This window comes from Ictidomys tridecemlineatus, chromosome 15 (assembly GCF_052094955.1).
Source record: "Ictidomys tridecemlineatus isolate mIctTri1 chromosome 15, mIctTri1.hap1, whole genome shotgun sequence".
Lineage (NCBI taxonomy): Eukaryota > Metazoa > Chordata > Mammalia > Rodentia > Sciuridae > Ictidomys > Ictidomys tridecemlineatus.
This window is the reverse complement of record NC_135491.1, coordinates 29222295-29247440: the sequence shown is the minus strand read 5'-3', so window position 1 is coordinate 29247440 and position 25146 is coordinate 29222295. Positions and strand designations below refer to the sequence as shown.

General features: G+C 57.0%; 1 protein-coding gene across 2 annotated transcripts in view; it reads left to right on the top strand.

The window, feature by feature from the left end:
* Znf423 (zinc finger protein 423) overlaps nucleotides 1-25146 on the top strand; it is a 317088-nt gene that overhangs the window by 38831 nt on the left and 253111 nt on the right. For both annotated transcript variants that reach the window (XM_078032268.1, XM_078032267.1), the window contains exon 2: nucleotides 21052-21111. In XM_078032268.1, the coding sequence (XP_077888394.1) occupies nucleotides 21052-21111 (60 nt within the window). The remainder of the gene's footprint in view (nucleotides 1-21051; nucleotides 21112-25146) is intronic.

The following is a 25146-nucleotide window of genomic DNA, read 5'->3' as shown; positions in this document are numbered from 1 at the left end:
GGCACTCCACCACTGAGCCCCCTCCCCAGCCCTATTGTGTATTTTATTTAGAGTCAGGGTCTCACGGAGTTGCTCAGCGCCTCCCCGAGGCTGAGGCTGGTTTTGAACTTTCCATCCTCCTGTCTCAGCCTCCCACACGTGTGTGGCCCCTTCTGTTTCTGAGACAGGGCCTCGCTGAGTTGTCCAGGCCGGCCCGGAACTCGCCATCCCCCAGTTTCAGCCTTCCGAGTCACCGGGGTGGCGGGCGTGCGGCACCGCATCTGGGACTTTAGTCCTTTGTCAGTCAACTGGTTTTCATTGACACTTGACACAGAGACAAGTCCCCTGGCCACCAGCGTGTTCCACTGAGGAACAACAGGGCAAGCTTCCCAGGGGCCGACTCTGCTCCACCCTCTGCCCGAGGACAGCGGCTCCCCTCGCTTGGAGGTTTGAATCGCTATGTGTTTGTTTTAGTTGCTTTGTGTTTGAAAAACCAAACCAAACCAAACCCCAAACCCAAACAACCAAAAACCCAGCCGGCACACCCCACTGGAGATTTCCCAGGGAGGATTGCTCGGGATGGCAAGTGTGGTGCTGGGCCCGGGGCTCTGATTCTGTGACACAGGAGGGCTGAGGTCCCCTCGGGGGGGGGGGGCACAGGGACCTTATTTCCTCCTGCTCACCCTCATCCCAGCCCCACCCCCTTGACTGTCCACCCGCAGTCCACCATGCCTGCAAGACAGGGCTCACCTGGCATGCTGCAAGACACAGACTCCCCAGGACAGGTGAGGAAACTGAGGAAAGTGGCTGAGCCTCTGCCAGCGTATGTGTCCCAGCCTCTACCCCCCCTCACCCCCGCACAGTCAGGTGCCAGGTGCCTGTAATCAGAATATAACCAGGTGGAGGGGATGTGTGGCTGCCCGGGAGCCAGGACGCTCTGGTGTCAAGAGTTGGATGTGGACAGGCCTGGGTTTGAGTCCTAGCTCTGTCCCTTGCTGGCTGTGTGGCCATGGGCGAGTGTCTTCACCTCTCTGAGAATGAGTTTCCTCCCTTGTGAAGTGAGAATGGTTAAAACCCTCCCCTACAGGGTTTCCAGGAGGATCACGAGTCCGCTGTGTGGGGGACACCCAGCCCCGTCCTTGGTGTCTGTGTTCAGTGACATCACACTTGTGGAACTGCCATCATGGTGCCTCCAGGGCTCTGCTCCGGCCCACGGGCCTGGAGGTGCAGGGGAAGGAGGGGAGGAGAGGGACAGGGGTCTGTGCTCCCCACCCCGTGGCATCCATCCCACATGAGCAACTGGCTCTCAGCGGGGCGTGGAAAACAGGATCTCTCCCTGGCGGGTTGGGACTGGCCCGCCCTCCGGGCAGCTGCCCTGTTCCCAGATCTAGGGTTCCAGGCTGGGTGGCTGCGGAGGGCGGGCGGGTCAGGCGGGGCCTGGGCAGCTGACAGAACCTCCCAGAGGGCTGGGAGGGCAGCTGCAGCCCGGGCCTGCAGAGCCAAGTCCTGCTTTAACCCCTTCTGCTCCTGGCCGCTCTTCCCAGCCCCTTTGCCTGGGACGGCCTGAGTGGCCCTGGGAGTTGGGTGGCGGGGGTCTCCGGCAGGCAGTGCAGGGCTGTTCGCGGCCTGGCGGAGCCTCGCCGGTTTAGGATGGGTCTGCAGACGCAGTCATATGTCTGGCCTCCCCCGGAAAAACCAGGCCAGACCCTGCTGTGCATACTCCGGGTGACAGCTGTGCTGGGCTGGCCTGGGGTCATTCACAATCCGATTGTCCAGCCTGGTGCCTCTGAAATCACTGGCAGCTCCATCAAGGTCACCTCTAACCTCCTGTCCTACCTGATCCTGGAGTCGCCCTGGGGGTCTCCCTGCCTGGCTTGACCCCCTCCGGGCGGCAGCCTCACTTCCTCTGCATGGACCTCCCCTCTCGGCCTCTGATGTTGGAGGCTCCTCTCTTGAAACACTCTGGTGGTGACTTTCACTGGTTGGTCCTGATGTGACCCTCAGGGCTGCACAGCAAGTTCGACTGCTCTTCCGGACAGCCCTTCCGAGGCCTGACGAGAGTCCTGGGGCCCCCGAGCTCCCCGCCCGGGCTAGCTAGCAGCGCCTGTTCCTCAGCTTGCCTCCTAAGACATGGCTTGGAGACCCCCCAGTTCCCTGGTGCCCCTCCTTGGCCACACCCCAGCAGGCTGCGAGGCTCTTGCAGGGGCTTGTCCAGCGCTGGTCTGCACACCCCGAGGGCTGGGGGGCCCTTCAGCGGGGCCTGAGGTCCCTCTTCTGTTTGAAAAGAGAACATATAAGTGCTGGGCAGTGCTCAGCGAGGCTGGCCACCTGGACTGCCTGCGGCACTTTGGAAGGGGGCATTCAGGTCCCTGTGTGCACCGGTACTTATCCCCTCCCTCTGCCACCCTCCAACAATCTGGGGGTTTCAGAGGTCACAAAGCAAAGGGCGTGGGTGAGCTCATGTCATCCGGTGGGTGGGGGTGGGGTGCCTATGCTGGGAGACCCTGCCCTGGGCCAGGACTGACAGAGGGAAGGGGAGTCTGGCTGGGGCTCTGCTTTGGAGATGTCTCAGCTGAGCGGGACACTTGAGGGAATTATGGGAACTGAGAAGGCAGTTCATTTGTTTGTTTATTGATTTTTGGTGCTGGAGATTGAACCCAGGGGTGCTTAACCACTGAACCACATCCCCAGCCCCTTCCATTTTTTATTTTAAGACAGGGTCTCATTAAGTTGCCCAGGGCCTTGATAAGTTGCTGAGGCTGGCCTTGAACTTGCAATCCTCCTGCCTCAGTCCCCCAAGTCACTGGGATTATTGGCATGTGCCACCACACCTGACCCCAGCCCTTTTTATTTATTTTTTAAAAATTAGTTGATAGGGTCTCAATAAATTGCTGGGACTAGCCTTGAACTTGTGATCCTCCTGCTTCAGTGTCCTGAGTCACTGGGATTGCAGGAGTGTGCCTCCCCGCCTGGCTGAGGAGGTCTATTTATGCAGGGCTCTGGGCAGGCGTAGTGGATGGCAGAGGTCGGGCGGGGCCTCTGGTATGGAGAGTGGCATTTGAGGTGCTGGGAGTAAAGGTCCTGTGGCAGGCAGTGTTCCCCTGGAGGGCAGGGCGGGGTGCAGAGGCTGAGCATCAGGAGTGGGGCAGGGGACTGGGCCCAGTGGCAGCAGGTCCTGAACACCACAAGGGGTGTTCTTGTGTGACCTCTATTTGACCTTAGTGAGAAAACCGAGGCCCAGAGAGGTCAACCACAAGCCCAGTCAATATGGTTGGCGTTGGAACCAGGCCTGCTCTCCAGCCCTGCGCTCTTTGCTGCCAGTGTCCTGGTGGGGGGACCTCACAGACCAAAGACACCCAATCAATGTCGCTGCAGAAGCATGAGCAGGAATGGAGACCGAGTCATGCCAGGCCAGGGAGCAGGGTTTCTGGGCAGGCCCCAGGTCCTTGGGCTGAGCTCTGGGCTGGAGAGGCCCCGTTGTCTTCCTCCTTGGGTGGGGAGTATGTGAACAATGGGACACGCTCCCCCGCCCCTCCAGACTCTTCTCCCTCCCCCAGTTAAGGAGGGGAGGGGCGCTATCTGCCTGGAGAGGGTGACTGGCAGCGCAGCTTTGACACATGGGCGTCCCTATCTGAGAAAAGGAGTGGGGGCCGGGGAGAGCATGGGTGGGCTGCAGGCTGGGGGTCCGTGATGTTAGAGCGGGGCCCGGGGTGAAGGGCTGGGTCCTGTCAGCTGGATCTGCCGCGGTGCAGAAGCCTTCCCCTGTGACCTGCCATGTGTTCTTGGGTGGACACTCCAGCCCCACCCTGGTGTCTTTGTCCCCAGCCTCAGGAACGTGCTTCAGATGCCTGGGGGGGGGGGCTTGGAGGACCCGCCAAGTCCATGAGAACAGGGAGCTCTTCCCTGGCAGGCCCCACCTCTCCCAGAGGCCAGGGCGGTGCCCCCAAGGGGAGCCTGGGGTGCAGCCCTTCTCCCTTCTGGAAGGTTCTGTGGTCAGGAGGTCCTGAGAGTGCATCGTGGTCACCTAGACCCTGTCTGCGCCCCGGGCCTGGCTGGGAGGACGAGCTGCTGCGCTGGCCGTGGGGAGCGGGCGCACCGAGCCGCCCTCCCTGGGTCCCCGAGGGCCAGCCGCTGCCAGCAGTGGACCAGATGTGTCTTTTTGGACGGTGGAGGGGGAGCTGCTCTGTGTGGGTGTCCTTGCATGATGTGTGGGCTGCTGTGTTTTGATCGGAGGGAGCCAAACTCATTTTCCTGGCCCATCTCTCCGCCATCCGAAGCAGAAAGTTAAATAAACACGGCCAAAGTATTATCACAGGACGCGGGGAAAATGAACTCGGTCCCCGCGGGGCGGCCCACATCTGGCAAGCGCTGGGCCTTCCAGGGCTGCGGGATGAGACAGATGTGGCTGGGGGCAGGAAGGGCTCCATGTACCCCCTGCCCGGGGACATGCCTCTTGGCAGGGCCCTGCGCCAACCCGGGGGCCTGTGGGGGCTGCAGGCTTCAGTTCAGCTGCGTTGCTCCCGGCCCTGGCCCTTCCTGAGGCCTGGCCTTGTGGCTGTGTTTCCTCTGAGCCTTCCTGAGGCTCCCTGGCCCAGCCCGGGGCTGCAAGCACCACTTAGGAAACTGGCCAGGCCGATGAGGTGAGCACCTGGGCCCGGCGCAGGGAGCAGCCCCGCGGGTAGGTGGGCCAGCCATCAGGGGGCACCTGGCCTCCTGCCAGCCTGCCCCTCCCCCTCCATTCTCTGCCCAGCCCTGTCCTTGGCTCGTGACACTGGCTCTCACTGAACTTCAATGGGCTGGACGGCTTCCCGGAGCCCCATATAGGACAACTGATAGGTGCTCTTTGTTGGGAGGAAGCGAAGAGGGCGCAGCCTCCCTCCCCGTGGGGTTGTTTATCAGAGCTGCCCAGTTACTTCCCGTGCCCAGAGTTCCCCCAAAGGTGACATTTCCACCCGAGGCCTGTAGTGACTGGCTCTGGTGGTTGACAGGGGAATTCATTTTTCTCCCTTTGTACTTGCATGTTGATTTCCTATCAGGAACATGCTACTTGCTATGTTTGTGCGGAGAGTTCTTAGGAAGATTTCTAGCCGCCCACCAAGTGCGTGGTCTCACGAGGCGCGCAGCTCGGAGGGCAGCTGGGAGACGAGGAGCCAGGGACAGGGGCGTGGGGCCGAGAGCCCCTGGGGGCTCCAGAGCAGAAACGTGGACTCGGGTGGAGTCTGGGACAGGCTGCTGCTGGGATGTCCCTGCCCGCCCTGGGCCTGGGACACCGGGAGACCCAGTCACTGCTCAGGAGTGTGTGCCGCGTGGGCCCCGTGGTGGTCATCTCGTGTGGCCACGGCTCGCAGGGTGTCTTGGCAGTGCCGCGCACGTTTGGGCCAGGGGGTGCTGGCTTGGTGGGGCCAGCTGCCAGGTGGAGACGCTGGGCCCTGAGGCCTGCCCACGGCCACTCACCATGGTGGGTGGGCCACAGGGCCAAGGGGTGGGGGACGCACCTGTGCCCATGAAACGCCCCTCTCAATCAGACTTGTTAAAAGTACTAACTCCTAAGCCCACAGCATCTGGCCGCCCTCTCCCCTGGGAACTCCACGTGGGATTGGGAACGTCTGGGAGCTCAGTCCCAGGAAAGCCGTGGAGCCTTGTGTGGGAAGGAGGTGAGGAGGGGAGGGCTGGGCTTGGGTAGCTCAGGGTGGTCAGTGGGGCATTTTATGTTCTGCATTTTTAAAACACACAGGATGGGGGGGGAGCAAAAAGAAAAGAAGAAAGAGGGGGAAAGGGAGAGAGAGAGAAAGAGAGAGAGAGAGAGAGAGAGAGGTGTGCCCACACTCCCAGCAGCCCTGCGTGTGTGCTTGCACACGCACACACATCCGCTTCCAGCAAGAGGCTCAGTTTCCTCCTTGCTGGTGTTTGGGACCAGCCACCGTCGGCCGCAGCTGCGGTGACGGGCGGTGTGTCCCGGAGGGCGAGGGGAAGGGGTCGTGAAAACATAGGAGTCTCTCCTTCATGGTGCTTTTCTTCAAACGAAAGTGGAAAAAAGGCAAGAGCGTGTGGGACTCTGCTCTTTCCCTCTTCTTTCTTTCTGCCCCAAACAGCAAAGAGATGCGGGTGGGTGCTGGTCCCTCTGCCCCGAGACCCCACCGCCTGCGCCCCGGGGCCCAGGTGCCCAGCTTCGGGCTCCTCCCGCTCGATCCCCGCTTCTGTCCAGCCCTTCCTGTGGGCTGTGGGGGTGGCCCCTCATGCACGGCTCTGGTCCCTCCACCGGGTCACCTTTCATCAGAGTCGCACAGCTGGTGGGCCAGAACTCCGCGTTGCCACCAAAACAGGATGCGGAGCCAGACCCCGTCATAAATCCACATTTATATGCACACGTTTCTGGTTAACGAGACCGTGCAGGGATGCCTGTATGAAATGAAATATGTATATGAACGTGGAGACGGCGTTTAGGGGGAGCCGGGATTAGACAGGAGGGCAGCCTGGGAGGCCTGGGGCCCTCTGCGTGAAGGCCCAGAAAAGGAATTTTCAGGAAACATTCCGACCCTGAATGGACTTGCTGGCGACTCAGAGACAATAATCCTATTAGGTGTGGCCCACTCCTTGCAAGACACTAAGCCGAGCTCTTTACCTGGGTCATTTCACTTTGCCTCTAAAGTGAATAGGAATCTGATTATCCTCACTTTAAACCTGTGGAAATCAAGACTCAGAGAGGTGGGGTTATTGCTCAGGGTCACACAGCAAGGAAGAGGAGAGTTTGGGAGATTGACGTAGGCCGGCATCTCCAAGACTGACCTCTACAGAATAACCGCTGCAGGATTTAGAGGGATCGCTTCAACCACTACCTTCCCAATCAATTTCTGCTCTTCCGAAAGGTCCACACAGCCTGGGAAGGAAGCTGGGCCAGTCCATCCCTGTCTGTTCCACACTGGCCAAGAGAGGCGGGTGCTGTGTGTGTTCCTGTGAGCTCAGGAGCTGTGCAGACCCCAGTTCCAACCCGGGCCCCCCGCCTGTTGCTCATCTGCTCTGACTCACGTACCCAGATTCATTTGCTTCAGGTTTTCCCAGCTGCAAAATGGGTCCCTACTTCCGTAGGGCCACGGGGAGCATGAGGCGTGAACGTGTCATGGGAGGGATCCCACCAGAGGCAGTGGGTGCTGTCACCAGCGTCCCCGATGAGTGAACTTGTGCCAGGTACCGAAGGCTGAAAGGAGGAGATGTGGAGATTTCTCTTTAAGGGAGGCAGGGTTGGGGCTGTGGGGGATGGTGTTGGGGGCTCTGGGGTTTCCTTTTGCCATCTTCCTAGGTATGGGGCTCTGTTACGGTTTGGATGGGAGTTGTCCCCCAAAAGTTCACGTGTGAGACAGGGCAAGAAGGTTCCGGGGAGAAAAGATGCGTCTATGGCCCTAACCTGATCAGTGGGCCAGTCCCTGATGGGGTTAACGGGGTTAGGGTTGGAGTACCTGGAGAGTGGAGTCTCTCTGCTTCCTGATCCTCGTGGGAGCTGCTTCCCTCGGCCTCACTCTCCACCATGATGTCCAGCCTCACCTCGAGCCCCGAGGAATGGCGCCTGCCGTCTCTGGACTGAGACCCCTGAAACTAAGAGCCCCTACGTCAGCCTTTCCTCCGAAAACTGTTCTGCTCAGATTCTTTAGTCACAGCAGCAAAAAATCTGACTAAAGCAGACTCTGAACTGTGCGCTGGTGTATCTGGATGTTATTTTGTTTTTCTGATCCTGGGGGATTGGACCCGGGAGCGCTCTACCCCTGAGCCACATCCCCAGCCCTTTTAAGGTACTTTATCTCGAGACAAGGTCTTGCTAAGTGGCTTAATGCTTCACTGAGTTGCTGAGGCCGGCTTTGAACTCACTCGCGATCCTCCTGCCTCAGCCTCCTCAGCCACTGGGAATACAGGCGTGTGCGCTGTGCTGGCTCCAGAATATTTTTTATTTCCAGATGGGGACTCACTACGTTGCTGAGTCTGGCCTTGAACTTGGGATGCCCCTCTTGGCTCAGGCTCCCGAGCCACTAGGATCACAGGCGTGTGCCACTGTACCTGGCTGAATCACACACTTTGTGAATACCATCTCTGATCCTCAGAGCTACCTTGAAGCTCTGAACAGAGAGTTTGTTATGAACAGAGAGGTTACCTACTTTGTCCAGGTCACACAGGAAGCTATGGTGGATTGGGATTTGTTCCTAAGGCATCTTGCTTCAACCACACCCTCCGCAGGTGAGGACTAACTTGAGCTCAGGGCCACAGTGGTCAGGGAGAGCTTCTGGAAGGAGGAGAACCAAAACTCTGGACAGTGATTCAACCCGGGAGCAGGGTGGCTTTGTAGCCTGTGGTCAGGCTGACTCTGGGGACTCAGTGAATAGCTCGAGGTGCTGCTTGTGTCCAGGTTTCCCCCAGCAGAACTGGAGATGTGCTAGACCAGGACAGGTGGAGCTGCTTCCGATTCACCTTCACTTCTATTCCTTGTCTCAGCCAAATTCTGCTTGGCTGGGTTTTTCTGAACTTTCATCTTTAAGCAAGGAAATGTTTGCTTTCATTAAAAAAGAGACCCTCAGGAAAAAGGCACACTCCTACACCACTGGTGGGACTGCAAATTGGTGCAGCCAATATGGAAAGCAGTATGGAGATTCCTTGTAAAACTGGGAATGGAACCACCAGTTGACCCAGCTATCCTTCTCCTCGGACTATACCCAAAGGACTTAAAAACAGCATACTACAGGGACACAGCCACATCCATGTTTATAGCAGCACAATTCACAATAGCTAAACTGTGGAGCCAACCTAGGTGCCCTTCAGTGGATGAATGGATTTAAAAATGTGGCATATATACACAATGGAATATTACTCAGCAATAAAAGAGAATAAAATCATGGCATTTGCAGGTAAATGGATGCAGTTAGAGAAGATAATGCTAACTGAAGTCAGCTAATCCCAAAAAAACAAATGCCGAATGTTTTCTCTGATATAAGGAGGCTGATTCATAGTGGGGTAGGGAGAGGGAGCATGGGAGGAGTAGATGAACTCTAGATAGGGCAGAGGGGTGGGAGGGGGCTGGGGGTTAGCAATGATGGAGGAATGTGATGGACATCATTGTCTAAAGTACATGTGTGAAGACATGAGTTGGTGTGAATAGACTATATATACAACCAGAGATGAAAAAAAAATGTGTTCTCTCTGTATAATAAGAATTGTAATGCATTCCAGTGTCATATATAAAAATGTGAATAAATAAATATTGAAGGAAATGAGAGAGAGAGAGAGAGAGAGAGAGAGAGAGAGAGAGAGAGAGAGAGAAAGAGAGAGAGAGAGAGACCCACCCAGAGACTTTTAACGTTTTTGTCCACAATTGTCATTCTTCCTAAGATGGGATCTTCAAGTTACTGTAAAAGGAATTCAGAATTTTAACTGTGGCTCAGGTAGAAACTCATCCTCTCCCTGGGCTGGTTCTCCATACCCCAGCCTTCTCTGGGGCCATGATTGTGGACAGAAGGGTTCACCTCTGGCCCTGGGCTGTGGGCTGTGGGTGGCAGGTGGTCCCTGCTGCCCAGGGCCCCCCTTCCATCAGCTGTCCACCCTTTCATTTCTCCATGAAGGCTGCTTGGCGCTTCTCCTTGTCTGGGTGTTATTCTGAGTCTGGTGTCCACCTGGCCTCCTCCATCTGACCACGGTTCATTCCCTCACTCACTTAAACTTCTGTTGTCCCTCTGGATGACACTAGTCCAGCGGTCAAAGGTCAGAGCCCAAGTCCCTTTCTTCAGTTCTCTCAGTGCCAACCAGAGGTCTGCAGGGCTTTAGTGCTTTTGTTTTGGGGTGGGGGCGGTTGGTCCAGGAGTTAGAACCAGTAAGTACTCTACCACGGAGCCACCTCCCCAGGCCCCTTTTTTCAAAAAATGTTAATTTTGAGCCAGGGTCTTGGTCTTGCTAAGTTGCTGGGGCTGCCCTTGAACTTGAGATCCTCCTGCCTCAGCCGCCTGCTTTGCTGGGATTATAGGCATGTGCCACTGTGCCCATCTCGCTCAGTGATTATTAAATCAATGAAATACACATTGGCTGTACATCCCAAAAGCTTAAATACGGGCAAATTCTTTGTTCTAGAAATCCTGCTGCTGGGAACAAATCCTAAGAAAAACTATTGGGTAAGCTCGTGGCCACATTTTAGGGTGTATGTGGACATGGGCTGCTCTATGGATGCTCTTTTTAAAAAATATTTATTTTTAAGTTTTAGGTGGACACAACATCTTTATTTTACATTTATGTGGTGCTGAGGATCGAACCCAGTGCCTCATGCAGGCCAGGCGAGTGCTCTACCACTGAGCCCCAACCCCAGCCCCTCTTTTTTTTTAAAAAAATATTTATCTTTTAGTTGTAGTTGGACACAGTGTCTTTATTTTATTTTTATTTGGTGCTGAGGATCGAACCCAGGGCCTTGCATGTGCTAGGTGAGCGCTGTACCGCTGAGCCACCACCCCAGCCCCTCTGTGGTTGCTCTTACAGTCAGGAACAGCTGAGAGTCACCCAGGTATCCAGCAGCAGGTTAAATTAGTCCCAGAGCCTCCACTGGGGAGGCCAGGAGCATCATTAATGATGATGTATCAATCTGTGATTTTGACGGAAGAATATGTTTACTGTTGGTTGCTGACTCAGGTTTCAGAACAGGATGTGTTCCTTAGCTATAAGGATGCTCACAACCTCGGGAAAGTTGTAAGTGCCTTTACACAGGGAGAAAGTTGTGCTTCTAGTTTCTTAATTTCAACTCACTAAGTATCTCCCTTGTTTTCTTTTCTTTGGTATCAGGGATTGAACTCAGGGGCACACGACCACTGAGCCCCATCCGCAGCCCTATTCTGTATTTTATTTAGAGACAGGGTCTCACTGAGTTGCTTAGTGCCTCGCTTTTGCTGAGGCTGCCTTTGAACTCACGATCCTCCCGCCTCAGCCTCCTGAGCCCCTGGGATTACAGGCGTGCGCCACTGCACCCGGTTCCCTAGTTTTCTACACCATGGAAGGATCACGTATACCAGAAACTTATAAAAAGAAAAAAAAAATGATGCACATTCTAGGAAACAGTAAGAAAAGGGCAAGACTGAGTGAATTCTGCTTGTAACAGCCCCAGGACACTCAGACAAAGCCTGGGCCAGGCAGATGATTGGGAGAGTGGGGAGCTGGAAGGGACTGTGAGAAGTGAGGTCCTGGGCAGGCTCCCATCCCTGCAGCCTGCTGCTTCTTCCCTCCCTGTTCCTCCCCAGCGCTGTTCCTTTGTCCTGTGCTGGGCTGGTTGCACACATCTTTTCTCAGCGCCTCGTGTGGTAGTTGGACGCGGGCCGTGGTGCAGCCTTTACACCATGGGTATTGGCAGCCCTTGCAAGCCCGAGCCCTTCCCCTCCTCGTGAGCCACCTGTTACCAGCACACCACTGTCTCCCATGGCTTTCCACATCACCCGAGGAGTCTGTGTGCTTGAGGACTCCCAAACAATGGGACTCCAGTCCTGGAGCTGCTGGTGCAGAGGCACGCAAAGACGTCTTCTGTAAACATGGATCACGAGGGGAGGGGCTAGTGAGAGAGAGCGAGCGTCCAGTCTGGGGCCCACTGACTGCTTGATTTGTAACTGGAGCTTCTGCTCCTGGAGAGGTGAAACCGAGGCCTCAAGACTCTTGGCCCTGGGGCTGGGGTTGTGGCTGAGTGGTAGAGCACTTGCCTGGCATGTGTGAGGCCCTGGGTTCGAGTCTCAGCACCACATATGAATCAATAAAATAAAGATCCATCAACAACTAAAAAAATAAAAATAAAGAAAGAATCTTGGCCCTATGGAAATGGGAAAGACAGGAGAGTTAATCGGACATAACTTTCCTGTGTTCACATGTGAATACACGACCAGTGTAACTCCACATCATGTACAGCCTCAAGAATGGGCAGCTACACTCCATGTATGCGTGAGATGTCAAAATACATTCTACTGTCATGTAGAACTAAAAAGAACAACAACAACAAGGACAGAAAATCCTGCCTTTAGGTGGGGGCCCGTGCGCACCTGTAATCCCAGAGGCCCAGGAGGCTGAGGCAGGAGGATCGCAAGTTCAAAGCCAGCCTCAGCAATTTAGCGAGGCCCTAAGCAACTCAACGAGACCTTGTTTCTAAATAAAATATAAAAAAGCACATTTTATATTTTATTCTCGAAGTCTAGTATCAGAATCACCTAGAGGAAAAATACAGAGTCCTGGTCCTGCCCCAGGTGTGTCTGGGATGGGGCCCGAGATCACCAGCTCCCAGGTGGCGCTGTCCTGCTGTCCTGGGGCCCGGGGCTGAGAAGCACTGCGTGGGCAGGTAGAGGCCCCCAGGTCCCCCCCAGTGCTCCCTGCGGCTGCCCCTGTGGTGGTGGGGAGCGTGGTCCAGGGGGACCCCAGGGCCGGGTGGCCGGCACCCAGGTTCTAGGTCTGCTCTTTGGAGTCGCTGGGAACCATTTCTCTTCTTTGACACTCTGTCCCCGCTCCGGTGACGTGGCCTCCAGAGCCCCGTGTGGCACAGCCGAGGGCACATCTGGGGAAGCTCAGGGACCGCCAGCTTCTGGGGCGAGGTGTCGAGGAGGGATGGGAGGGGACCAGCACCAGGGACCGGCTGGGAGGTGACGCTCTCGCCAGTGCCCAGGGGCCAACAGTGATCTCCAGGCCGGGCTCCTCTTCCCACAGAGCTGTGTTGTCATTCTTGAAACCTAGGCACAAGTAAACCCCCCGAAAAGAGCAGAAGTAACAAAAGCCCCCAGGCACCTGGCCTGTGCCAGCTGCGGTGACCTCTCCCCTTCCCCGTGTCTCCTGTGCGGTTCCTGCTCCCCGGCTGGGCTGGGCGGGGGAGGGGGAGCAGGTGTTCTCGGTCCCCTCCCTCCTTCCTTGACCCCTTGGCCTGTGAGCCGAGCTGTGCTGGGGACACCTGGGCTGGCTGGGGCCTTCCGGACAATTCCACCGCCCCCTGGGCTTTGTTTCCTCACCAGGAAGATCTAAGGTCTCCCTCGCGGTGGGCTGGGAGGATGACGTGGGAGCAGGTGGTCGGGATGCCCGCAGGGTGCTGGGCACCACTCTGGTCCCTGGAAGGTTGCCTCTTCCTGCTGCGTTGGTCACACCCCCAGCTCCGGTGGAGGTGTGTGTGCGCGCCACACCCAGGCGCTTGAAGGGATGGGAAAGGAAGTTCTGTGGATCCAGAGAGGAAAAACTGCCAGCCGTGGTGGCGCATGCCCATGATCCTAGCGACCCAGGAGGCCCAGGCGGGAGGATTCCATGTTTGAGGCCAGTTTGGGCAACTTAGGGAGGTATCCTGTCTCTAAAAAATAAAAAAAAGTAAAAAAATACACTGGGGATGTAGCTCTGGGGTAGAGTACCCTTGGTCTAATCCCTAGTTCTGGGCCAAAAATTAAAAAAAAAGGCAGAGGACACCCGGTAGGTAGGTTTTAATTTGAACCCAGTCTGGGAACTTTCTGAAGCTGCGTCTCCAGCCAGTGAGTCTCCAGCCAGTGAGAAGCGGCGTCGGTGGGTTGGCCCAGCCATCAGAGGTGCAGGTGGGGAGGCGGGGGCAGGTGTGCCTTCTGCACCCTGTCCTGCTCTGGTGAAAGAGAAACCCCTTCTCTAGCACTTGTGGAAGACTCGTGGTCTTGCACACTCGCTGCCTTGTGCACGCGTGATCAGAGTCGTCTCTTACTAGGGAGAGTGGCGGGGAGGAGTCACGTTTTGCAGGTGGCTCTCGACGAGGTTTTGCTGGGACTGGCTCCCGCTCTCTCTTCTCGTCCTTTTCTTTTGGGGTGTGTTTAGAGGGTTCGGGGTGCTGATGTTGATGGGGGTGAGAGGGATGTGAGCTGCCTCACAAGCTGGTCCCCTGGGCTGTGAACTCCCAGTGGCTCTGTCCCTGCACCTTGGCGGGACTGGAAGGCTGTGTGAGGCTGAAGGATCCCTGCTCGACCAGCCCTGTGCGTGGGGTGGGGTGCATCTCAGTGGGAAACCTGATCTCACTGTTCAGAACTCAGCCCCTCCATCTTTCCAGGCACAGTGAAGCCTCAGCAGCCAGCCAGGACCCTGGGGGCAGCGGGGGAAGCTGCGTTATCCCTGTAATGGGAGCTCCATCGATCGCCGGCCACCTTCAGCCCAGTGCTTCAGGAGTAGCATCTCATTTAGTCCTCTCCCCAGGCCTGTGGGGTCGGGGCCACTGTTATCCCCATTTTATAGAGGAGACTGAAAGTCAGAGGGGATCAAGTACAGTGGTCCCAGGGGGATGGGGTTCAGCTCCACACCCCCCACCATCAAAATTCTGCAGATGCACATAACTTGCACCCATCCTCCTGTATCCTCTGAGTCCTCTCCAGATGACTTAAAATGCCTGATACAATGTAAATGCTACGTAAATAGTTGTAATGTGTTGTTTAGGGAATAATGACAAAATGCACGGATGCATTTTTTTCTTTTCTTTAATACTTTGCGCTGAATCTACGGGTTGTGGAACCCGCGGAGGCTGGAAGGCTGCGGCCTTGGCCTGGTGCGGCTGGGGCTGCTCCAGGTGCCGCTGTTCCAGGGTCCACTCCCTGGGCCCTGCCCTGTTGGCTGCTTTCCAAGTCTCTGACCTAGCTCACCTGGGCAGCGAGGTGAGCTCCGCGGGGTGACTTCTGGAAAAGCCACTTGTCCTGTGGGTAGGGACCAACTTCTCTTTTGGAATTCGTGGACTCCTGCTGGGTGTCTTCCTGCCCCCCCCCCCCAGTGTTACCCAGAGCAGAGCAAGGAGAGGAAGGGAAGCAGTGGCCCAGGAGCAGTTTGTGAACGATTTCCAGCAGTGTGGACTGTCATGGGTGTTGGTTCTACAGTCTGCATTTAAGGGGAAAGCCAAGAACTGTCCAAATTCCCTGCAAAAATCTGTTAGAAATTTTGTGCAGATCTGGCAACCGTTTACCATCTCGGTGGGTCTATGGGATGGTCCTGCCTCCATGGTTGCAATCTACTGCTTTTTGTTTTTGGGGAGTGGTTCCAGGGATTGAACTCAGGGGCGCTCAAACGCTGAGCCCCATCCCCAGCCCTATTAGAGACAGGGTCTCACTGAGTTGCTTAGCGCCTCGCTTTTGCTGAGGCTGGCTTGGAACTCGCAATCCTCCCGACTCAGCCTCCCGAACCGCTAGAATTATAGGCGTGCGCCACCGCGCCTGGCCTCAATCTACTGCTTTTGAAAACATTTTTATTTCACAAATTCCTTCGTCTTATTATTATTTCGCAAAACTAGGGATTGAACCTAGGGGTACTCTACCTCTGAGCTCCATCTCGAGCCCTTTTGCATTTTTCATTTTGAGACAGAATCTTGCTAACTTGCCAAGGCTGGCCTTGAACTTGTGATCCTCCTGCCTCAGCCTTCCTTGTCACTGGGATTATAGGCATGGGCCACAGCACCCAGCTTAAATTTATTTATGGATCTATTAATTTATTGTGGATCTGGGGCTTGAAATCGGGGCCTTGAGCATGCTGGGCAAGTGCTCTACCACTAAGCTGCGTTCCCAGCTCTTCAATCTATGTTTTTAAAAGCGTGTGGTCAGGCAGGAGGATGGAGAGAAGTCATATTACTAAGAAATGGATTTCTATAAATACCAGCCTCCTCATTTTGAGGCCCCAAGAGTGGGGGTCATGGACCAAGAAGCCAGTGGGAGGGGCCTGGTCCACCGCTCAGCTCGAACCTGCGCCTGTGACGGAGCATGCAGGTGGGCTCACCTGCGTGGTTTAATTATTAGTTCTCTTTTTAGCAAATTGTCAGGGCAAATCATGAGCATTAGGGAAAGGGGTTGTGATGGGACTCTGTCCTCATTTCCTGGCTTCTCTGGGGGTTCAGCTTGGTGCTGAGAGTACTGGCTGGGTTCTTGGGTGGTGGTGGGTCTAGAGAGACTTTGCTCTGCCGTGTGGTCACTGCCCCCAGCCCCACCCCAGAACCCCTCCCCACCCAAGAGGAGCCTGGACAATATGCATCAGGCAATGGGTTGGTTTGCACTTGGCCACGGCCGTTCTGCCCAGAAGCAGGGTGCCAGAGATGGTCTTGGCTCAGGCTGTGCTTTCCAGCACCTTTGTGCAAGTTGGCGAAAATGTTGGTTATGCCTTTAGCAGTGCAGAGGAGTAGGTTGCTGTTTCTCTGGGCATTCACAGCCCTGCACCAGGACTCACTGCTTGGTGGAGCCTGGGTTAACTTTCTGTTCCCTATCATCACCTTTGCTTTCTGCAGTGTGCAACCTGCACAGCCATACATGACAGGCCTCCCTGCTTTGTGTGTGTGTGTGTGTGTGTGTGTGTGTGTGTGTGTGTGTGTATGTGTGTTTTCCCCTTTTGGAACCCAAGGCTTCGCACCCGCTCAGCAGACACTCCGCCACTGAGCTACACTTCAGCCCCCGTCTGTCCTTTCCAGTCTTTGAGTTTGCTTGGTACTGAGTCAGGATGCTCTTGCCTGACAATGACGTCTGGGCTCTCACTGCCCCCTCCGCTGTCCTTGGCTGGCCTAGTGAGCGAGGGGAGGCAGTCCGTGCCATCGCCTGCCTCACCACCTCCGCTGGGTACGGTGCCTCCTGGAAGCCTCCCCTGCAGGGGTGGACGTGGTGCCCGAGGCCAGAAACCCGAGGTTCCTATACCCAGAAAATGATGTGCACATTCATCAAAGTGGACAGCCAGGGCTGGGGCCAGGCAGCGGGCCTGGCGTGGAGCCTGGAGGGGCTTCTGCACCCTGCTCTGCCCTGCCCTGCCCTGCCCTGCCCTGCCCTGCTGTAGACCTGCTTGGGCCCTTGGACCACCACTTTCCCCTCTGTCTCTCCCCCACTCGCCTCCTCTCTCTGTCCACCTCAGAGCCTGTCCCCTGAGCTGCGCTACCTCTGACAACCCGGTCCCGCCTGCCTTGACGCCCCCCAGCAGGGGCCCTGCAGGTGTGACCGCCGCAGGCCCTCCAGGTGGGGTCTGAGCAGGGCTCTGGCTTGGCCTTGCTCCCTCCTTGATGAGGTGCTGGAGAGGCTCAGGGTGTGGATGCGCACCCCCCAGCTCCACCCAGGACCCAGCCTGTGACTGGGGTTCTCTGTGAGCGTCCACCTGGGCCTCCCGGTGGGGCTGGACTGGAGTGCACTGCCCTCTGCTCCAGGGATCCCCATGGCCACGGGGCCAGGGGGTGGGCCACAGTGGTGTGCAGGGGACAGTCTGTGGCTGGGTCACCTGTGATCTGGTTCACAACACACTCAGCTCCTGGCGGGCTCTCGTCCCCGGGGTGGAGTTGGCTTCTCTATTGAAATGCTTGTTGGGTGCCTGCTAAGTGTTTGCATGGAGCTGGTGCTGGGTGGGCGATGGAGGCGGGTGAGAGCCCGGGAAAGGCTTTTGGAGGCCGAGCCGGTGTGAGGCTGTGGAGGCCGAGGCAGGGAGCTGGGACAGAGCTCAGGCCTGTGATCAGGGCCAGGAGGCAGCTGCTGCCTGGCTGTGTGACCAAGGACAAGTCCAAGCCCTTCTGCATCCTGCAACCTCACCAGTGGGCACATTCGCATGCACTCACTCGGGCAGCAGGTACCTGAACTCTACCGCTGGCCCCAGCAGGGAGCTGTCTTGTGAGACCAGCAGCTGAGCTGGGTCCCTTTGAGACAATGCCAAACGCCATGGTCACCCCAAGGTGACCAACAAGGTGACCAGGAAGGTGGGATGGAAGAGATTTGAGGGATAGAAGGACAGTGTCTTAAATAGGTAGCAGATCTTAATTTTGCAAATGTCACAAAAAATGTGGGACCGAGTGGCTCAGAGAGGTCTTGAGCTCATGACAGACTCTGGGGCTGGAGCTCCACTGTGGGTCAGCCCCTGCTGTGCCCCCACCCCATGCATTCCCACTGCTCCCAGGGACCCTCCCTATGTACAGGGTTTTGCTTCTGTGTGCACACACCGGTGTGGCATATCCTCCTTGTCCCTCAGCTCTCTGTGCAGCATCTGATAGGGACACACTCCCCTGGCCACCAGCTTCTGTTCACACGGTGACCCCCACGCACCCACCTCCCTGTCTGTGCATCTGCCCTGTGCTCACCCGTCCCTCCCCACAAATGCCCGTCATACCCAGGGTGGGAGTGGGGCTCTGGTCTCAGGGCCGCCCAATCTCATGAATTAAAGAGTTTGAGGTAGAATCTGAGGAAGTTTCCAGAAAGCGGCCAGGCTGGTGGGCATCCCCGTTGGTGGGCCGTGCAGGCCGACCCTGTGCTGTCTCGCAGATGCCCAGCCTTCAGGGTTCATCGTGCTACCACAGTGGAGTTCCATATGATTTGGGGGGCTTGCACCCGGATTCCCCAAAGAGTGCCCACTGCCACAGTGGGCTCAGGCCGCTCTACAAGCCCCCAGCTCCTGATGCAGGTGCGGCCTTTCTCTGTGCCTGCGGTCTTGCTGGTCGCACCTTGGTTGAAGACCCAGCCTGGGCAGCAGAGTCCGGCTGGGGCAGGAAAATCTCGTCACTCGCTCGGTGTTGGGTAGCACAGGCCGTGGGGGGGGGGGTGGTGATTTCTTTTTCTTATCAACAGTATGAAGGACGGTGTGTTCACATCTTATCTTCAGAAATCAGATGTGGGCCCAGGCTGGTGTCTGAGTGGGGTGCACGGCGGCATGTGTGGGAAAATGTGCCCATGCCCAGGCTCAGGGTGGGTCACGGGCCGTGGCTGTGCAGGGACGCCCGTGGGATCTGCCTCGTGCGCCGCAGCCACTTGCCAGGGAGGGTCCAGGAAGCCGGTCGTGAGGTCCCTGCAGCCCTGAGGCCTCGGGCCGCTCCCTCATCTTCCTATCTCTGCAGACTCTCTGGGGGTCCTGGACCCCCGAACAGAGCCTTGATGTCCCCGAGAGCTCCAGGATGGGGGGGACGTTCTCTTATTCTTTTTCTCATTATGACTGAGGCCTGGTCTCCTCAAGGGAGGGGCTGGGCATCTTCGGGACCGTCTCAAGTTCAGTGACTCCTGAGGTCAGACTTCTTCACCGCTGGAGTGGGCCTGAGTGTGGGGGCTGTTTGTCCTGATGCGGGGTACACAGAGGGCAAAAGGGGAGCAGCTGTCATACATTAATGTCACAATACCATGACCAGTGATGCTTAGGGCCCAAGCGGACCTTGTTCAACAAAATGGCAGCAGGGTGACCTTACACGTGGGCAGTGGTCTCTTGGCAGAAGTGCTGTGTGTGTGTGTGTGGGGGGTGTGTGTGGCAGTGAGTGCCCCTTCCCTGAAGGACTTGGTCCAGCATTATCTGCCGTGTTTCTGGGCCTTTCTGGTTAGCATCGTTTGGTGAATCATCTCACTTTTGTCCGACACGAGGTTCTGAGTCCTATTTACGAAGCGGCGTAGCTGGAAGCCCACCCCAGCTGCCGTGGGCTAAGTGAAACAATAGCTTCGGTCCCTGCCCAGATCGTCTCTGTATTTCATTGTCTGGATTTGGAGTTTCTACTCTCAGGATGCAAACTTGGAAAAGCAAGAGCATTTCCTGAGCATTCCTTGGCCTGGTGCTCACTGACGTGGACAGTGACTGCTGCCCGAGCAGTTCTGAGGGTTGAAGGAAACACACTGTGGCTCTGCGAGGCTCGGAGAGGGAGGAAGACCATGGTAGGTGCTGCAGGGGAGCCGGCTTCAGGACTGCTTGAGTCCCCACACCAGGCCCGCCTGAGGGCTTGGGCCAGTGTCCCAGCAGATGACAGCCCTGACATTCCTGGGGCAGTTAGCCCGTGCGGTCACCATGCACTTTTAATCTTCCTGACAGCGTATCGTGTCCATTTTTGAGATGGGAAGCCAGAGCTCAGAGGTTGATAGGCTCAGGGTGGCACAGCTGGGGAGGGGCAGCGTTCTGCCCACAGCCAGCCCGTGCGCTCCCCTCGCTGGTTGGCCACCAGCTTGCCGAGTGCCTGCCTTCGCTGTGGAGGGCTGGGGTTCCTGCTCTCCAGCCTGAGTGGCAGGGTGCTGGACAGTATCCTTCCTGCCTAGTTTATAGTGGTTTCAGGAGCAACTTTTGAGACAGGCAGTCTGGGGTTGGAGCCCAAGCTGCACAGGCACTCACTAGCGGTGCCTTCACCTGGGAGAGTCTCAGGAGTGGAGCACACGGGTGGGGGTGGGAGGCAGCGCCCGCCCCCATTCTCACCCAGGTGCTGCAGGCGTGAGCATCCCAGTGCAGAGGGCCAAGAGGCTTGTGGTGGCTTCGGGCTGCACATGTGTCGAGCTGCAGAGCCCGTTAAATCTGAAAAATACCGTGTGTGCACATTTTTGGCTTAAACAAAGTTCCATTTACAAAGTCTATAACCCGGCTTTAATATTATTACATGCCCCAGCCTGGGACTCATTCCAGGACAAGAGCGTTATTATGCTGTATAGGGTTTCTCCCGTGTTCTGGTGGGTGGCTCCACCAACCTGGTGTTGCGTGCGGGGCTGTGGGGTGGGGGCCACCCATCCCCGCTCAGCCTCACGCTGCAGAGCCCAGGGGTGGAGTTGGGGGGACATTTGTCTTCTAATGTCACCAGCTCGTGAGCTGTAGTGCTCAAACCTGTCGACCGCGGGAGAGCTGGCCTCAGCCTGTCCTGAGATCTGTGTCTGGGCGTGGGGGCTGGTACCCTGCCCTTGACTGGCCCCTGAGAAAGTCTTTGTATCTCGGTGGCCGTCTAGGTGGCACTTGGTAGGGGGAGGATGCTGCAGGGTCATGGAGCATCCTGGGTCTTTGCTTGATTCCCATGAGTGGCAAGTAGCTTTCTGGAGAGCGGGAGCTGGCGTAGGTGTCGCCGGCCTGAAGCACTGGGGAGAGATGCTGATGTGGCACGTGGCTCTGGACCAGTGTGTGACGCATCGGCGACGTCTCCCAGGGGTGTGGAGAGAGGGGACCGTAACTGACCCGCGCTCACCGTCCATCCCTGTTTTATTCTGATCCTGTTGCGTCTCTGGGAAACCCACAGAGCCCCCCTTGTGGGCGTTCCCCCCTCTCCCTTGGTCGTGGACAGTCTGTAAGGACCCCCGCAAACGTCCGTCTCCGTGCCCCGCGCCCCAGCCCCGTGGCCTGTCTGGGCTCCTCCATGCTCACAGCCCACTCTGTTCTTTCTTGCAGTTGAAGAGGGGGAGGCCTCGGACTTCTCGCTGGCCTGGGATTCCTCCGTGACAGCAGCAGGTAGGTGCCCGGGGACTGGTGGGGACTTGCTGGGGGTCTTGTTGGAGTGGGCGGGGGCGGGGGGGTGGCTGTTCCAGAAACTCAGAAAGCCACCCAGCTGGTGATGGAGGGATATTTTTCATGTCACATTCCTGTCTCTCGTCCAGACTACCCCGTGCAACATGATTTTATATCAGTTCCATATGGTCAGTAAAATCCATTGCATACGGAGACGAACGTGCCCTTCGTTTCCCAGGGGTCACGTTTCCTTCTTGTGGGCACAGTTCAGATGGGAGGTGACTCCCCACTGCCCAGGCCTGGCAGATCCCTATTGGGGTGCCTCCACACATTCATTCCAGTCTAATCGCATCAAAGCCACTTGAATCGAACTTTGAAACTCCAGTCTGGACGAGAATTCCAGTATTTCCCTTCCTGGGAGGGACTGCAATGCCACTCTGGGACTCAGCCGTCCTGAGCTGATGCCTCCAGGCGGGAGGTGCTGGGGGAGGCTCAGATCTGTGGGGTGCATGACCATGGTGGGGTGCTGGGGAGATGTGACATTGGGGGGACTTATGTTTTCCCCATCAGCTCTTTTCTCCTCCTGGAAGCTCAGTTTCCCAGTTGTAAGAAGAACAAATGAGTGAGGATGTTCTGACTGCAAACTTCACTTCCCAGTTATGTGGAGCTTGAGATGGGAACTGGCTGGGGGGTCCTTGGGAGCCCTGGAGTGGGGGGAGGGCTCAGTGTCCAGCGACTACCTCTCATGGCACTGGGGCCCCGACTCTCTGTCTGCCAGGTGCCAGGCTCTCTTTCCTTGACCTCCCCTGCCTTGGGCCAGGCCAGTCCTGAGGTCCGGACCAGCTGGCTCTGGATGCATGGGAGCTGAAGCTCGACCAGTTTTGTAGAAGGTCTGACGAGACCTACCAGAGCCATTAAGTGCTGTCTTCTCTTCTAATTGTGGAAACTGAGACAGGAAGAGAGATTTTGCTCAGGGTTGATATTTCCAAAAATGTGGGATTTAGATATCAGGTATGTGAACATTTAACATCTTGATGGTTACACTTCTAATCTGGGATTTTTTTTATAGGCTTCTGTGATTTATGATGATCCCAAATTCACTTAAGTGAAAAAACAGACTGGATAAGAAAGTCTTCAGTCATAGTAATAATAGGGAGTCAGCAAAACTGAGCTCGGTTCACACATATCTGAAATTTGGGAGTTGATGCTGTAGAAGGGAGTGCAGAATCGGCCCTGAACCCAGGTCCCTGGACTTTGGGTCCAGTGCTCTTCCTAACAGAGTCTGAGTCCTGCTGGGAGGGTCTTCAGGGTCCTGGCTGGTCCTGGTTAACCCAGGTGTGGGCATTTCGTTGTCATGTCTGCAGTTGGCCTGGCCGTGGGTAAGGGGGGTCCCTCCACAAAGGAGGGGCCTTATCTGAAGCTAGAATGGTGGTGGGGGGCTCAGATTTTAGGGGGGGTTTGAACAGTCTTGGTGTCAGCACTGGGCAGGTTAGGAGGCTGGGGAGGGCTGTGTAGCCCTCCATCCTGTCTCCCTGCAAGAGTACAGCAACCGGCTCAGTTTCAGTCCTCCCAGCAGAGGTGGGCTGTATGTGCTGACCTCTGGAGAGGATCCCCACTGTGCCCCGAGCCCCGGGTCTAGGAAGACACTTGGGCTGGGTCCACACAAGGTCCCCTCTGGGCTGCTCTCCTGGTGGTGCTGGACACTGTGTGGGTAGTAAGGCAGCAGTGGGGTCCCGGGTGGTTATGGCAGTGGCTGAGGTGGACGGTGAGCCTGTGCAGGGGAGTCAGGCCCCCAGGCTGCATCCCTGAGCCAGCTAGGCACTTCCTGGTCTGCAGGGGGCAGGGTGATGTTCCCCTGGGGGCCCTGCCTGTCTGCAGGTTGGCAGTTGCACAGGAGGTCGGCCAGCCTGCGTGCCTTCCCGGGTTGCCCCGGGGGCTGCAGAAGTTGCAGGATCTGTGGTTTCCAGCCAAGAGCCGGGCACGCCCCACATGCATGTGCAGGAGGACATGTGCTCCTTGTGAGTCCCTTCCAGCCCCCAGACACCCCGCAGCCATGGCTCTCTGTGGTGCCAGGCAGCTTTGGATTGTCTGTTCAGTGATGGAGAAAGGGATGGCAGAGTGCCCCAGGCGGGGGGCCATCCAGAGCCAGGCCACGCTTTGTTTCGTTGCTGTTGGCCTGTTTCTGATGATTTTTTTAATAGTGCATGCATGTGATGAATTTTGCTTCCCAGTTGGGTTGGACTTGGGCTGTAAAAGTCAGCTTGGAGTCCCTGAGCGTGGGCCTGTGCCATGGCCCAAGTCCTGGGTGGCAGAATGAAGTCGGTGTGGGAGGCAGCTCTGGACGTGGGCGATGGCACATTTATGGAGCGCCTACTTAGCGTGGGCCAGCCACGGAGCCAGCACTGTCCCGAGGGATGGTCGCAATGGCTCTGTGAGGAGGGTGCTCTTCCCGGCAGCAGCTCGGTCATTTCTCCCCGGGTTGGTTTAGGGGCGGCCATCTGGTGGGGGACAGGGCCAAAGGCAGGGTTGAGGCTGCTTTTGTCTGATACTTTTCATTAGCTGAGAAAATGTCCCTAGACCACCTCCGAGAGTAGGGGCAGGTGCCAAGGAAGACTGTGGGGGACAGAACCTCCCCAGCCACCTTTGGCGTGGAGACCGAGTGTGGCCGTCCCCGTTTGGCAGGTGACGAGGTTTGAAGGCGTGTGGTATTGTGTCCAGGGTCGTCATCCAGACAGCCACGGAGCAGGGACTCAGACCCAAGTTCTCCTGCAGCCAGAGCTGGTGGCTTCACTTCTGGGCCAGCTGGCGTCACGAGATGGAGCGCTGAGCAGAGACCCAAAGGTGTGGCCCTGCAGGGGGCTCTGGGTCAGTCCCTGGTGAAACAGGTCCTGTGGCCAGTACAGGGGTGAATTCTGTTCCCCGAGCCCCAAGGTGGCCACGGCTGAGTATTTCTTTGACAGGAGGAGTGCAGCACTGTCAGGGCCAGGCCCTCCTCTGGGGGCTTCACCTCCCTTTCTTCCCCCACCCCCATAGGGGAGAGTGAACCCAGGGGTGCTCTACCACTGAGCTACACCCCTAGCCCTTTTTAGGTTGGGACAGGGTCTTACAAAGTTACTGAGGCTGGCCTTCAGTTTGCAATCCTCCTGCCTCAGCCTCCTGAGATGCTGGAATTACCGGTGCACTCCACCTGGCCCAGCTGAGGGTGCAAGCTTTTCATGGTGCCCTTGCCCTTGACCTCCTTCTCTTTGCCCTGGCTCCAGGAGTGTGATGAGAACTACAGTAAACCAGTGGAGCACGCAGCATGTTTCTGAGCTCACCCCTGGCCTCCCCCAGCCTCCCCTGCCAGCAGGCACCCTGTGGCTGATACCCCCAGGAACACCTTGGCCTGCTCCATCCGTGCCCCTGAGCTGGGCCCTGACTGATGGAGAGCTGGCTTGGCCTGGCAAGAAAGGAGCAAATGATCAGCGCCTGGCAGTCGTCTCCAGCCTGGAGAGGGGCCCTGGGGAGGCGGGAGCCCCTGCTGGCTCTTGCCTTTCTGGTGACATATTCTTAGGAGTGGACTTGCAGGGAAAGGCTCTGCATTCAGGGTCAAGGGGTGGGGTGCTGGGAGGTGTGGCATCTTATACTAGCCATCTCCCGCTGGATCCCGACTTTTCTTATCCACAAAATGTGGGGAGCCCTGGTGTGTATCTTAGGAGACGACCGAGGCCCGTACTTGACCTGTTTTGAGCCACGGCTGCCTTTGAGGATCCAGGGGAAGCCTGTGAATTCTCCTCGGGGATGCGCAGGGTCTTGTGTGTGATTTCCCAGGTGTCACCCCAGGTGTGGTCCATGTGCCTTCCTGGAGGGCTGTAGGTCCCACTCCTTAGGAATGTGGGTCCTTCGCAAATGGAAGATCCCCACTCGGGGCCCAGCCCAGGGGCTTCCTGAGGTTGGCCAGTGGCTCAGGTGAGTGGTAGGTGGGGGGGGATGGTAGATGGTGATACAGTCTCTGATAAAGGGGCACATGCTCCCCCAGGTCTCACTGGGACTCTTGGG